The 16,633-nt window shown below is 39.8% G+C and overlaps 1 protein-coding gene across 2 annotated transcripts in view; it reads left to right on the top strand.

Annotated features, from left to right (window-relative positions):
* The window catches only part of thsd7aa (thrombospondin, type I, domain containing 7Aa), a 139,350-nt gene that overhangs the window by 49,124 nt on the left and 73,593 nt on the right, over nt 1-16,633 (top strand). For both annotated transcript variants that reach the window (XM_088090555.1, XM_088090554.1), the window contains exon 2: nt 11,787-12,993. In XM_088090555.1, the coding sequence (XP_087946681.1) occupies nt 11,787-12,993 (1,207 nt within the window). The remainder of the gene's footprint in view (nt 1-11,786; nt 12,994-16,633) is intronic.

Raw genomic sequence — 16,633 nt, 5'->3', positions numbered from 1 at the left:
CACAGCATGTGGATTAATTAATATTTCACAGTCCTTTAGTGCTGCTTCACGTCATTTATTTCTGCAACAGCTGGTTAAAAAGGCAGGTGCAGGTTAATTTAATTTCAGAAGAATGGGTGCTTTTTATGGGCAGGATATCTCTTGGTCACAGTGCCTGTGCTTACTGTTATAACAAAAAGTCCCTGTCCCCTGCAGACGCACACTTGACGCCTGCCAAAATAAAGAACAAAAGAGAAATTCTTGACATCTCGGAGCTAGCAGTTTTTAGGGTGGGGTTGTAGGGGAAGGAGAAGGGGTAGGATGGGAGGTGGGTGGCCAGTTGCTACCATTAGGGAAAACAAACAGGGAGAAATTGTTTTCAGTGGAGCTCAAGCTGTCACAGCGGGCATAGTCAGTTGGTGTGTTAATGGCGAGCGGGCCTGCAGAGAAGGGTTAGAGCAATAGTTGGGGCCTCAAATAGGATATTATTACATGTACTTATCACCAAGGAAATGTGTTTGCTGCGGTTTTGCTTTATCTAATCTGAACCACTTGACATTTTTACCTTGTGGTGGCGTGATCTGCAGAATGTTACTATACCAACCTCGCGTAACCAAGGGAATTGATTTCCAGCAAATGGTCACACAGTTGGACTCTGAACTCATCAAGTATTGCAACAACTGCATTTACAGAGCAATTAGTTTGAAGCCCAGTGTGTCATATAAACACTACTGGGTGCCTTTAGCATCTAGATCACACGCCCAAGAGCATGACATAGCATCAGTATTTGACAACCTAGGGATTATAATTGGTTGAATAAACACATATATGAACTGGAAATCATAAACACCACCAAAAGCTTGATAATTATAAGGTGATAGTTATAAAGGCTTCACTGTCCTTGCACAATGTATCAACTCCTGTATAGAGTAGTCTGCATAGCTTCTTGTAACCTGAGACCATGTTTGTTGGTATTTATAATATTGACTGGCAGCAGAACAAGTTCAGAAATATCTCATGTAGATCAATATTGGCTGAAACATTTAGTAGCAGAGAGCAGGGCAGGTGTTTGGCGCCTGTTTCCAGCTTGTTTGTGTTTCAGGAATGCTAATGTAGCAGGAGCAGCCGCATGGTTAGCATGGCAGAGACAGCCTTTCCCTCTGTGGACCACACCATCTCTGTAAAACAAACCAGTATTTAACTCTGCTGTGATGTGGTGGTTTATGTGATTGCTTTCTTTATGAATATCAATTAGTAATCATAACAGTGGTATATGTGTGTTTTCTTCTGTGGCTATGAGTGTTGTGAGTGGGCAGCAGTGTGTAATTAAGCCTTTTGAAAACGCTTGAGATAAATGTGCTCTCATGTCTCTCCAGTCACTCTGGCATATTCAGTCAGATAACTAGCATCTGTTTTCTGCTCGAGTAGTGCTGTAGCTTGAAATAGACTTTCATGTGTCTGTATATGTGTGCGCCCCACCTCTGAAGTGTTATGCTTTTTGTTGACGGTATAGGTAGCAGGCCGATGAGTCACAGTGAGTTGGCAAACATGCTGCCCTCGGCTCGTCTTCTAGGTTAGCCAGAAATTATATCAGCTGTGTTAACAACTCATTTTAAACAAATCTCCAGCTCAATCATATGATGGCTACAGTGTTGCTGGTGAAATTCATTGAAACTTTTCAGTCTGAGATTGCCTTAAAGCTCATTTAAAAAAGGACAAAGCTTGGTAACTTGTCTTTAAAAGGTCAATTCAAACAAATCACCTACACTTGCACAAAAACACCCACTCATAAAATCGGAACTATCTGATCGCAGTGTTTTTTTGTTGTTGTCTTTTTTGAGAACTTTATGCAAATTGCATCTGCTTTGCACTTAACCTACTTTGTGTTTATCCGGCAAGCATTCTTGACATTTTTCAGGGCCCAAAGTTGAAAACATTCAACTCTGAGCAGAAAAACTATGTAAGCCCTGAAAGACAAATTGAAAAGTTTATCTCCTACATAGGAAATAAACTTAAGTTTGACCAACATTGCTTGCATTTTTTTTGCCTCCCAGGGCTTCTATAATGCTGTGTTCACACTACGAGCGACACGGCAACAGGATCCAATTCATTTTCACTGGAAGCCAATGGTATTACTCTACAAACTAATGTCCAACCCTTGACGCTGCTGACGGGTGTGACACACTACAAACAAAAGCTGAGCTTCTCTCAACTTTTTTGTGTCAGGCAATCATATGGTTTGTTGATAGCTGTGTTATTGTTCTGTGTTATTCAGCTTAGTTAACTGAGACTTTGCTAGCTTTTTGTAAATTTCAGTGCACACAGGGATGCAAAGGAGCTCAGACAATGATCGTAAGCAAAGACTTCTTTATGACCAAACTCAAATTTTAGATGAGGCTAGTGATTTGTGGAAAGTAGCAGAGTAGCCACACTTCAACAGCAACTCTGCGATAGCTTGGCATACTGTTGCTGTGTTGGTTGTAGTGTGAATGCAGCTTAAATAACTCAAATTTAAGGACCTCTTCCATTAGATCTCAAAAACACATTAAGTGAGGTTAGTAGTTGTTTTTCATCACATTAGAGAAAGGGCAACATGGCTTTCTGTGGTACTATAATCTCTCTCTCAAAGTGTTTGAGATTATTTATTTAACTTTTAATCTGGTGGTTTACTCCATTCAGAACTCTCAGACAGATTAGAAAATTCCCATTCACAATAAGCTTCTGTTTCAGTGAGACATCTGCTTGATACTAATGTTATCAGTTGTCCTGTTTTGGTCTTAGAGCTTCTTTCAAGAGATCTGAAAGTCTTTCCATATGACAGCATGTAACACTTTTTTCCTGTCATTTCAAATTTTTATTCTAAGCCAGTTATTTAAAATGACTATATTTCTCAGGAAAACAAGAGGTTACATATCAGTGGTATACTTGTAGTGAAGTATATTCATCAGGCATTGAGTGTTATCTCTAACAGTGACTCTAACAGTGGTATTTCTGCATTCTGTATTTCTGTTCTGTTTGATAGCAGCAGAATGATTTGCCCTTTACTTACATTTACAGAAACTGCCTGCAAATCTTTTGTTCATCAGTGTTGGACAATTGCTCCAATTCTATGGAGCTCTGCAGCAGCAGGAGTTCCCACTAATTACACCAGAGTTCATGCCAAGACAGCTTTTCCCTCTTGATTGCATACATACTAGATTTTTACACAGCTTGAAATTGTCTTTCTTCTCTCTGTGTTTCTACTATATAGTCCTGCTTCCTGCTTCAGTGTTTGGAAACATAATTATCCCCACAGCTGAACATCATTCTTTGTCTATAAGAATTTCAAAAATATAAACACAGGCAGCTGCTGGTCATAAAAATGCCCCTCTTCAAATTCTGACCTGGGCAAATGATAATAATACAAAAAAAAAACTTACAAGTCAGTACCATCTGCTCATGTTTTGCTTCAGGTCTGAGTTGGAATATCCAGAGCCAAACACTGCATTTAACAAGCAGCAGTGTGCTCTGTACTGCTGTAGTGAAGCTGTTTTCCATGTAGCAGCACGACACCCCAAATGAGCCGTGTAATGTCCCTCCCTGAAAGGGATGGCTTCGCTATTCTGACAGGCCTTATGAAAGATGCATGAACGCTGGTTCTTTTGAGCCTCTGGTGCCTCTCCATACCTTTATCTAATATACCCAGCAAATTGTAGCAATGTCATTATTCTCACAAGGCTCTCGGGTTACAAACTAAACACCACGTATAGTCTTTGGATTAATCATACAGTTCGGATTAGCTGCTTTTGTTTATAAACTGTAATGCTTCATGAAACCTTCACAATGTAAAGTCCGCATCTTACAAATTGACTAAATCCAGTCATGTTGTTTCAAAGGCCGATACTCGGGAATCCCATATATGCATCTGTTTTCATGCTATACCTTCCATCAAGCTGGCAGGGGGCCTTTGGTGACCCCAGGACAAAACAGACCACTTTCCTGTCATTTCCGCACAAGGTCTTCTTTTGATCATGGCGTCTGCAGATCAAAGACCAGAGGCTCTCTGCCAGAGTTGAAATACAGCTAATCTGAAAGCAGTTCACCCCGAAACAGACAGGGAAGGTGGTTAAGATGGCAGCAGACAGTGGAATATGATGACATGAAACGCTGTTCCCCACAAGGGAGGCAAACTGAACAATAATGCGGATATATTTGAAACAGGATTTTGTTTCCATTTGGGCTTTTGGGTATTTTATTTTTCAGCTTTGTCGTCCTCTGTGACCACGAAACAGTAAAAAAGGTTAAATATCTTGCTTTCCTACTCTTCTGATTGATGAACAAATTTGTGCAATATCGTCATGATCTGGTAGAGGGCGGGGCTGAATGGAAGGCATATTTTGCAAGCAAATGTTTGTATTTCTGTCTTCTATACTACCCAAGGCTGATTTTAATTTAGAAGCTGCTGCCTTACAGACCATCAGTCAGATCAGTATTTTATACCCACACTGTACTTTTTTAGCCGAAATTGTCAAGTCTGGAAGTAGCATAAGGACTTCTGCAGAGAGCCCCTTTTCCTGTATGCCGCTGTCAGGCTAGTTACTTTTCCACTACTTCGGTGACCCAATGTAATTTCAGTGAAGATAAATGAGCATCTACAACAGCACCATAAAGAAGTTGTTTCGGTCATATTTAGAAGATCAATCTCAGTTTGTACACGTTGATGATAAGGCTGTACCTGACTCAGAATTATGTCAGTCAGACGAGATTTGGCCTTAAAATACGAATATTCAATGATTCATCTTGATTTTCTGTATAAAGTTTTACAGATTAAATTAAGACAATCACATTCATGTAATTTAGTAAACAAGCTAACAACGATAACAACAGATTGCAAATGCACAACAACATTTTTTTACCGATACTAGATATCAAACAAAAGCTAGAGACAGTGTTGTATAAAGTTGCTGTGCCTTTTCTGGTAATGACTTCAGGCTTCTGGTTGGCCAACGTGGCCATACAGTAGAGGTTATATAGGCACCTGTTGCTTTGATGTGTTCACTTGACATCGCTTGACAGCCTTTGTTGTGTTTTGATGTGGACAGAAATTTTTTTTTTTAATGCCATTGGTGTGGGTGGGAGGAGGAGGAGTAAACTGTAGGAGGAAGAAATGCGTTTTTAAAAATATCCGTGTATATTTTTAATCATGGCATAATAGCAAATTTGTAAACTAGCAACAAAAAAAAAACCCTGTCAGCTTCAATTATGTTTTACAAGCTTAGCAGCATGTGCAATACCAAATACTTAATAACTGTTTGTTTGAAGTTGTAGTTTCACTTTAGCTATACTAAACTTCTTAACCTGGTGTGAAGCATCATTCTTCCAGGTTTTGTGTGAACTAGATGTGATCAATCAATGAATAACAAAATAATTTAGCACCTCTTGTCAAAGTAACCCTGTCAGACACTGAGATGCATCATCTCTCCTTGTTTCATCAAAATCTTATAAATTGTTCATGGTGGAATGAAGAGGAAAAGAAGGAACGATGATGAAATCAGCAAAATGAGAGCGCAAGAAAGATACAGCTGCACAAAATCATACTGAAAGCACGAGAGTGGCAGAAAGGACGATGAAGAATAACAGAGACAGAGAGGCTGAAGAGAGATGATAAGTGAGTTAGGTCTGCAGTGATATCAGTGTCATATTGCTTTCCCTTGAGCCTGTAAGGCTTGGTAATTCTAATGTTGTGAAAGCTGCCAGGACTGTGTAATGCGCACAGAGAGGCACCGCGGCCTGGCTAAGACGATTTAGGGCCATTAGGGTCATTAGGTTGCTTAAGTCTGTGTGAGGAATCCGCTGAAGAATATGGGGCCTTGAGATGGTACAGTGCTCCAATTTGGAAATGTAGTATTCAGCAAAGAAAACAGCATACCTGTGCGAATGTGGCAAATGTGTCATGTTAACTGTCAGTGTTTGGAGGTATTTGTAGACACTACACGTAGCAATGCTGATGCAACTACATAATGTTCCACATGAGAAATGTTCCACAAAGTGCACGAAATCAGTAGATTTAGGAAATCAAAATGATTGAAAAAAAAAAGGGAAACTTCCTAGGTATTAAAAGGCCATTTCTTTGTTGTTGTGTTTTTTTTTAAATTTATTTTTGTATGTGTTCTTTTCTTTTTGGAGGGATTTTCTGTGCTTTTTACTAATTTCTTGGTAATTTTAAGTGTCAAAGTGTTAATATTAATTTTTTCTTCACCTGAACAGTGCTATCACACTTGGTGCCCTAGGCAAGCTTCCCTTTCAACCTTTTTCCAAAAATGGTTTTAAAGGTCTTATAACACTACCCTGACCTCAGGACATTTATTATTCTAGCCACATTTACATCAGCCTTCATCCCATTATATGACCTGTCCACATTCTCATATTCTACATCAGTTTTCAGCTGCCATTCCCGATATATATAGTGTGTTTGTCCCCCTGGAGTTTGTCGATTGTGCTCCGGACCTCACATTGCCAGATATTGTTTGCTGAACATGGGTACCAATGCAGGCCCTAGGGCAGTTAGGCAACTTATTTTAATTTATGTGTGAGAGATATCTTCACAAACCAAGCAAATAGTCAGATACAGTATGTAGTGTGCTGTAGGCGACCGTTGGTCTGAGCAGAGAACTTTTGCTTCTTATTGTTTGCCTTAAATTTAAGCACACAAAATTTGCATTGGAATTGTGGTTCAGACCTGATTTGCAATGACTCCAATGTCCAATGACAATGTATATTGACGCTTTATGCCTGACACCTGAGCAAACTCTGTCGACAGAGGACCATATGGTATGGCCGAAAGCTTTTTTATTCCTTCATTCTGATAATGATTGTGGAAAATAAAAAAAAAGATTAAAAGTTTTACATTTAGGGAAAAAACATATGCAGTTTCATATACAGCATATGTTGTTTACATATGCAATCCAAAAGCAGCACAATGGGTCAACGACTCCATTATATAAACAATGTATGTAAATGAAACCAAAACCAGTACAAATTCAAACATAAAAGAAATTATTCAATAATTTTCTGCCTGATTATCTTTGCTCAAGGGATGCTATTATGGATTTACAGCTGGAATAGGAATCCTTTATTTCACTATGCTATGAAAATATTAGCTTTGTATGCGGGCATCCAGTAGTTATGGTAAATCCATGACCTTTTCAAAGTCTCTTTATCATAGACATGTGTTCAACATATGAATACAGATCGACTGCGTGCTGCTGCTCTCATTTATCTCGCCTTTCCGTCCAAAAGCCACTGGTGGGTTGCACATCTCACACTGGTTTCCATTATCCCCGTAAATGCCAATGCCAATCTTCTGTTTGGCACCATGGGAAAAGCGGGAGGGAGACTAGGTCGGAGGTCTGGGGGTTGCAAGGTAGGGTGCATTCTAAAAGAGCAATCCCATTATTGGGGAGTGAAATCATTTCACACAGATCTCAATTTTTTGTGGCTGGCAAGCTACAGAGAAGATGAACCTGTTGAGAAACATCAGGAAAAAAGGCTTTTTTTCTCCTCCCCTGTGGCCTGATGGCTATTAAATGGACTGAATTGTGGATATTAAAGTGCGCTGAAGCTGTAAAGACACAATTTGCTTCCTTCAAAGATCAATCTTTTTCTACTCTATTGATTTGTCTTCCTGCTCAGCAAGTAACTCAAATAACATTAAAACCTAGAAAGAGGACTTTTTTTAGTGTGAAAGTCAGGGGGTCAGTATGCGAGTATATTTGGGTGACACTGAAGTCAACCTGAAGCCTTTTTAAACCCTGGCTGACTGCTAATGAACCCAACTGTCATGTTGGCGTTGTTTGATTCTGCAAACCACAAATATCTAGGATTTTTAAAATGTTTTTTTTAATGTAGGATAGATGTATAATAGATATTTATTAAATGTCTTTTTAGTGTGAAATTGCTCAGTGAGTTGTCGTAGAAAGAAAACTATTTAAAAACCGGCTATGTTCTGCTTTGTTTGCAGTGAGGGGAAACCTAGCTCCTCATGATTAGGAAAACTGGTAGATCTGGTCATTATGACAGTGGCATTACTGACGGGTGTTTGTAGTTTAAGGATGGAGGCGGGTGTGATTAGATGTGTGACATCTCCCCTGGAGTTTTAGCCTTGTTGGCATAGTGCCCTCCATGCCTCCTGGCTCTTCTCAGTGGGTGATAGGCGATGTAGGCCAGCATGAGGACAACCATTCTCATTTAGCTGTTACGCTCACCATCGGCCTGGAGATAACCGTGTCATTCAGTGGCATGTACATAAATTATGTTGAACACCTGCACGAAGCTGAGACAATACTGCCTGCCAGGGAGGTAATACTTTATGGGTATTAAACATGCTGGCGTCTTTAGAGTGCTGGCTGTGGATGAATACACCGGCCCAGATGTCTACTTAGCCTTGCAGCATGTAGCTTTTTGCTGATATTGTTAATTACAAAATCAATTTACCATTGCTTTTCATCACTTAGCTCTCCATCTCATCACTGACGCGGTATATGCTACATTAAATGTTACACCAAATGAGCGGTGTGCCTCAGAAATCCTATTCTTCCTGTGGTGTATTTCCTCATTTCCAGCCAGAGAGGATAATGGCAGCCAGTGAGAGATGCCAGATCTGTGACTGCAGCTGTCTCTTGTGTCTGGGGCAGTTTCTTGCTACCTCTATTGATTTGTATTGATCCCGACCCTCTGCCTGCAGCTGTAAGCTAATTCAGCCTGCTGGTTCTTCCGTTGACATTTTCATTGCTGTATCCCAGCTTTATTGAGTGATACCATAAAGCACTGTTTAATACAACCTCTGGCTTTAGACTCTGAGCGCACTGAATAACTATATTGTCTGGTGATAGACAGTTACAGCTCATTTTCTTTTCTTTTTTTTAAATGGCTATTGGAGGTTTTTTGCAGGCGATTTGGCAAATTTGACAGGAATTCTAATTACAGTCGGTTTTGATGACAGTATTTTTAAATAATTTCCGCAGTGGTCTGCTGGTTTGATCAGTTCATCACATTGATGGATTCTTTCAGTCGATTGCCATGATCTGTTGTGCAGACATTCAAGATCGCCAGGGGCTAGAGTCTTCTGTCTTTGGTGATTGCTTGACCATTTGTCTAGTGCCACCATGAGGTTGACATTTTTGGTTTTGAGTGAAATACCTCGACAACTATTGGACAGACAGACGTGGAATTCGGTGCAGATGTTAAACGTTCCCAAAGGAGGGAACCTTAATGACTCTGGTCATCCCTAATGACTTTGGTCATCCCCCACATTGCTATCCAGCGCCACCAGCTAGTCAAAGTTTGCCCTTATTTAATGAAATGTCTCAACCTTCCCTTATTTTATTGATACAAACATTTTAATAGACATTTATGGTTCCCAGACGATGTATCATATCGACTTCAGTGATACTGGGATTTTCCTGAGCGCAGCTAGTAGGTTAACATTTTTGGTTCAGAGTGTAATGTTAACTGTTGCTCAACTCTCTTTAGGTTTTGAGTGAAATGCCTCAACAACTGTTAGACAGATTGATGTTAAATTTAGTGCAGATATTGAAGGTTACCAAAGGAGGAACCCTGATGACTTTGGTCATCCCCGTCATTGCTATTCAGCTCCATCCGCTAGTCAAAGTTTGCCCGTATTCAATGACTCTCTACATTTATTGATTGTATTGCCCCAAAAAAATGTAACAGACATTCATGGTTCCCAGAGGATGTGTCCCAACTTTTTCCTTCGCACAGCTAGCAGGTTGATATTTTTGGTTTGGTGTGTAATTTCAACTGATGCTCAAATGTCATGACAATTGGGTACAGGCATTCAAGGTTCCCACAAGATGATTTACAACTGTAAAACTTTTCTCTCTGATGTAATATGTAATAAAAAAGTCAAGCAGATGTGTACCAGCATTTGGTACTTCAACTCAAATTTATATACTGTAAGTGTACTATAAGTGGATAAAAGAGCAGTTTAAATATTGAATTGTTGCCTATTTTGCACTTTTTTTAGCTAATTGAAAAAAAAATCAAATCCAGAGATATTCAGTGATGGCACAAACTGTAATTTAGGAATCAGGTTTTAGGGCTTGAAATACCCCATACGTAAAGTTTGAGCTGTGCACATGATTCTCTTCAATGGTCCAGTGAGAGATGGACCTGCATATTAAAATTAACATTCACCAGTGCAAGACCAAAGAAAAAAGTGTTTCAAGCCGTGCCTGGAGTCGGTCCACCAGGTCCCGTGGTGTTTTCACTGCAGGGCCTGGTTGCTGCTGATGGGAAGAGATGACCCACTTGTGCTCTTTGATTAAAATGCCTTTGATCAGCCAGGGTTTCCCTCACATACAGCAGGCATCATGAAGAGGCTTTGTATGGTTAAACCAGTGCAGCAACAATTTGTTTTCACCAAGAGGTCATAGTAAAAAAAATAGCTATTTGTTGACAATTTAGGGGATTATTTTGAATTTCTTTGTTGCTCAGTTTTTAACCTGTCAAGTTGAGTTTAATTGTGCTGAATATTATTTTGAGCTCATTGCTATGATGTCTTACTGTATTATTGTTTGAGCTAAGTCCTCAACATTTTTTTTAAACATTTCAGTGTGGACAAGGATGTTAAACCTTTTCCCTGGATTTCTTCTCGAAGTTTGTATTTTTATTGTTTACCGTAGGTAGGCTTCATACTATGGGACGTAAATGTTGCCAATGGATTCCTTTTCTTGAAGTTTTCTTTGTGAGCATGAGATAATTACTGTTTGATCTTGATATAAGCAAACAACTATGTTTTCTTATTTTGCGGTCTTAGTACAGCAATCATAAAACAGATATTTTCAGTCTGGACTTACAAAGGTTCCCAGCATTGTAACACCAGACAAGGCTAATGATATGCAGGGCCACTCCATTTCTCATATCAGTTAATTTTTAGGTTGTAATCGATTGAGTCTTTAGTCTCTGGCACTGCTGCGCTCCTAACAGGTTTTGTGCTGAGAGTGGATGTTTACTTAGAACTATAATTGCATTCTCATAAATCCAGTGGAGGGGCAATCACAGTATTGGCACTTGGAAGCACTTACGCGATGTGGAAAGGCAATAGTGTTGTCCTTAGAAGCACTTCAGCACTATAAATACTATCCATTTTCCTTGGGATACTTGGTCTTTTTTGTTGTTAGATTATGAGACAGGTTGTAACAAGCCAAAGGTTTATCTAGATTGTATAAACCACTGGTGCTTTACCTTTTCAGTAGCAAGGTTAGGTTATGGAGACCTTCATCTGAAAAGATTTTGGTTGTTAAATATGATAAAGACCAGAAGTCTATAATTTTCGATAACAATTGAGGAGATAACCATGGAAGAAGTGAAACTTATGATCAGAATAGTCAATCATATGATTCTAAAATACATTGTGCTCACTTCTGCAGTTGTGAAAATACGCTATTCTCCATTTTTCTGGGGACTACTTGGATCTCCCTCAAGGACTCCTTGTTGACAATAACTTAATTTAAACCATACTATTTGGAGGTAAATCTAAAATGGATATACTCCCATACAGTGCAGGGGCATTGTGCATGCACAACTCTGATATTCACTGTGGGTAGAAGATGAACCATTAAATTAGTCTGAAATTGAGATGGTTCCAGCTGGACAGTTTGCATAATAACTTTACAGTTCACCTTTGTGTTTTCATCTGAATAGCTATATCTAACCTGATGGTTTGTAAGCGGATTGTACGATTGCTCTTTTATAAGCAAGATAACTTTGAGCTTTCCTTTACCTCTCTGTTGTCTTACTCTTTACAGGTCCATGGGGTCGTTGTATGGGCAGTGAGTGTGGGCCGGGCGGCAGCCAAAGCAGGGCTGTATGGTGCGCCCACTCTGAAGGCTGGACCACCCTGCACACCAACTGTGACCAGACAGAGCGGCCGGACAACCAGCAGAGCTGCTTCAGAGTGTGTGACTGGCACAAAGATCTGTATGACTGGCAGCTAGGTGCCTGGAACCAGTGTGTCCCAGTGTCGATGCGCAGTGCCGGGGTGCAGCGCCCCGCTGTGTGTACCCGGGGAGAGGAGGGCATCCAGACCCGTGAGGTGGGCTGTGTCCAGAAGGCAAATGGCGAGCCCGCAGAGGATGCAATCTGCGAATACTTTGAGCCCAAACCACGCCTAGAGCAGGCCTGTCTTATTCCCTGTCCACGGGACTGTGTGGTGTCTGAGTTTAGCCCATGGACTCACTGTTCTAAAACCTGTGGGATGGGCTTACAGAACCGGATCCGCTTTGTTCTGGCTCCCCCATTGTTTGGTGGTGCTGCCTGTCCAAACTTGACTGAGTTTCAGACATGTCAGCCAGGTCCCTGTGACGGCGAGGAGAGCCTCTATAGCCTCAGGGTGGGACCCTGGGGGCTGTGCTCTGTCCCGATGCCAAGACAAGCCAGACAAGCTGATAAACCACCCAGAGAGAGTGACAAACCTTTCAAGGACAATGATAAACTCCCCAAAGAGGGTGACAAACAGTCCAGAGAGGGTGAGAAAATGTCCAAAGGGGGTGACAAACAATCCGGAGAGGGTATCAAACTGTCCAGTGAAGGTGGCAAACAGTCAAAAGTAAGGGACAAACAGAGCAGAGATGGTGACAAAGAGCACAAAGAAGGAGAGAAAAAGTCCAAAGAGGGTGATAAACTTTCCAGAGATGGACACAAATCCTCCAGACCCAACAGAAAACTGGGTAGGGCTAACAGGAGACCAGACAGGCCGTCCCGACAAGCAGACAGGCCCAAACGACAGAAAAAGGCTAAAAACAAAGAGAAGAAAGAGAAAATGAGAGACAAAGTCCGGGACAGGTTAAGGGAGAGGGGTAAGGTTAAGGATCCTGAGACCAGAGAACTCATCAAGAAGAAGAGGAACAGGAACAGACAGAACCGCCTGGGAGGAAAGTTCTGGGACCTGCAGGTCGGCTACCAGACCAGAGAAGTGACCTGTGTGCACAAGAGTGGGAATGTCGAAGCTCTCAGGTAATATTAACAAACAAGCGTTCTTGTGTGGCTTACACAGATTCAATGCATGCTTTTGAAGTAATACTGTTAAACTATCATGTACTCTGTGCTTTTGTGATTTTGGTTTGTCTTCACTTTCTTAGGCACCAGTTTAGATAATGATTTGGTGTCAGTATTAACACTAAAATAATAGTTACATCTATGTCAAGTTTAGAATATTTTAGTATCAGGACTTTCAAGTTTAGTTTGGGAAAAGGATTAGGATTGGTAAATTTTAAGGTCACGGTTGCTGAATTGAATGCCATCATTGGATGGTATGTCAGGGTTAGAGATTGGAGTTGGGATTCGGTGCCGAGATCAAGATTAGAGTTTTGTATGTTGGAAATTTTGTCCTTTCTGCCTCGAACTGTGTTCATAGAAGTTAATACAAGAGCTCGTAGGGCACAGGTGTCTTTGTCTTTGGGCATAAGGGTTATCATCAGCTCTTTCATTCCATGTGTATTCAAAGTGTTTTCTAATATGATGGACAACATTCGACTCTTTGCTTTGCTGAAGGAAGTTATGTTTATTTAACTGGTCAAAAAGTACACATTAGTTAATAGGCTTGTAGCTCATCTAAATTCCATGCAGGACATTGGACTTAGCATCCTGTTACAGACAAGCAAATAATGTCCACCTGTTTTTAAACTGCTGCTGCAATCACTAACCCTACCAAGTGTATGCCTTACCTTAATCATAGCTTGACTACATTGTATTTGCCATAACTTATCTTTTCATTCGAACCATACCGGGGTTCCCTGGTGTATGGGTCTGAGGGGCTGGCCATGTAATTGCAACATCCCCAGTGAGCCTGGCCAGTGTTTTGTTAAGGCGTAATATATGCTAAAAAAATAGCAGTGCTCACAACTCTGAAAATATATTTGACAGCATCAAAAAGGTACTTGGTAGAGGCGAAAATCAGACAAGAGAAACACCACCAGCACTCATAACATTTGAATTTTTTATTGAGTTAATGCAATCATGGACATGAATACGTTTCGGCTAATAAGCCGTCTTCAGTGTGACCAATAATAAATGCTCCCAGCTAAACGAAACCCTTACCCAAACTAATGTTGCCATGCACAAGTGTTGTAGAAAGAAAGGACTTTAGAAAAGAATAAATATAAAAAGAATTATTGATGAAACTGCTTTTTTTTTTTTTTTTTTTTTACTTCCCACCATACAGTATAATTGCTGTATTTTTGATATGATATGTTCATTCATGTAATGTGATTTGACATATTTTCACAGGAAAGGACTTATTTGATATGCATTGTCAGAGTGCTGCATGTTCCAGCTCACAATGTGCTGTCTGTGGCACTCAATGGCATCTCGTCTCACGGCTCATAACACTCAGTCATAACACTTAGTGTTTTGAAATGCTGTCAACGTTTAGTTTTATCTTTGTTTTCTTCCTTGAATCTAATATTTAGTCAGAGCTAATTGAGGTTATTTAAAGTCCTGCATGAAGACATGAGTTTAATTAGTGGAACTGTTAATTAGAGATTGATAATTGCTAATAATTTATATAGCCGCAATGAAGGGCCGCAGTTATAATGGTTGTAATGAGAACCGCAGTCAGTTTCAATTAGTCAGTGTTGAACATCATTTTGTCTTTTCTATTTGTTCAGTGTACATACAGTCTCTCCCACCTCAATAACATTGGACACATTTGTCAAAGCTCCACTGTGAGATCCACCCGAAGACGTACAGTCTCAATACATGTTTATCTTCAGCTAGGTCACTGTCCACGTGGCGTCTTAGATCCATGTTCTTTGTTAGAAGATGAATGGCCTCATTCTGTCTTGCTGTGCTTGCTCGGCTCTAATAGAGGCCACTGAGCAGCTTCCGTTACAAATGTGATACGTTTGCTTTTAATGCCTGGGAGGAGGTCAGAATTCATAAATCTTTCAAAATTCAAGAAAACGCCACTCGTCACATTGCAGCATTCAAGCAGAATGTTATGTTCATATGATACACACCAGGATTGATATGTGGAATTTTTATCCAAAAGAGAACCACATATCCACACTCCTTTTCAAGCCCCTGTCTAAGCCCGAGACTTTGTTTTAATACCCTGCTCAGAGTAAGTTGCAGAATATAGATATGGCTGAGTTGATAGTGATGCTGACTGTTTAAATGTTTGCTGGAGCTACGTTATTTACATTTGGAGCCATTACTTTGGCACTTTAACTGGTGGCTAAAATTGCTAATTATCCCCAAGTGTCAAGAGCTTAAAATGATGAACTGCAAACTTCACTGGGCCTTAATCAAGCGCTGAAACATTGATTGAGAAACATTGTTTTGACTCACTGATTAAGATTCTCATTTATATGTTAATATTGGTCAAGATATATATGTATGTCAAAAATTAGTATAAAAAACAGTTAAGCATACTGAATATTTTTATACATGTTGTTTTCATTAACTTGCAAATATTATTTATCATAATACATATCAGAAACATTTATGGTAGCAACATATAAAATGTAAATATAAAATTTTATGACGTATAGATATTTAAATATATGCACATATACATATTTACTGTATAACATATGTGTTTCACATATGTTCTAACCTTATATTCATATATTAGGAGGATGTATGTGATAATTAAGTGTATGCTTTTTAGGTATTGAATACAGAAACATCACTTGTAGTGTTTTGCTAGTATTTTGTTGTGTAGTTTGGAGGACCTTTAGTTATTGACCACATTCAGTTCAGAAAAGATATTTATGGTCTCACAACCACAAGAAGTAATTTGTATGGAAAACATAAATGCAGGTCTTTCTGAAGTCCTTTCTCAGTATGCCAAACACACAAAGTGCTTGTGTTGTTCGTCCTGTGATAACATATTGTGGTGTGAACATCAGAGTCAAAGCCAAAGTGCAAACTGTTACATTTTGATTCTGTAAAGCTTCATGACGCCATAATCGCGTATGTGTCTAGACCCTGCTGCTCTGACTTTTCTATAAAGGGTTTAAAGAAAGAACCTCAGTGGTTGCAGGAGAACCGACCCCAAAACACAACCTAAAAGAGCAGAGTTTGTTTTTACATGAAGCTTCTGAACAGAGTTGAAGAAAAATTGAACTGAGACTCAAAGGGAAGACAACCAGAGAAGGGAAGCTGTGTGTCATTATCCCAAATGGCCTATCATCCTCTACAAAACACACAGAGAGAAAAACAAGTGTCTTTCAACTCCTCAGCAATCCCATCATCAAACAAAGCCACGGTGCTGTGAAGCACCCGCTGAAAATGGGGATAACAAATTGTTTGGGTTTGTAATGAACAACTTTCAAACCCCTGTTTATCACATTGGCTGAGTCAGACAAAGGAAAGCTGCAGGATGTACAGCAGCATTTCACCAGTCGTTTACATCTTTGTAATCCCCACAAAACAGTCGCTTTATTCCTTTCTTAATAACCCAATCTCTGAATGTAGAGGCATTTTAACAGGCTAAAAAATGCTGTCTGTCTGTCTTTTTTTTGTCTTGTATGGGTGGCTTTTTGGGGACTTTGTGATGTCAACATGATGCTTTTTCAGCATCACGGATATGTAATGGGGTTTGCTATATTAATGCTCTAAATGTCACATACAGCTCCTTTAAAATATTAAA

The sequence above is a fragment of the Plectropomus leopardus genome, chromosome 17, assembly GCF_026936395.1.
Source record: "Plectropomus leopardus strain MGB_pleo_1.0 chromosome 17, ASM2693639v1, whole genome shotgun sequence".
NCBI lineage: Eukaryota > Metazoa > Chordata > Actinopteri > Perciformes > Serranidae > Plectropomus > Plectropomus leopardus.
The sequence above is the reverse complement of the archived record's forward strand: the minus strand, read 5'-3'. Positions and strand labels throughout refer to the sequence as shown.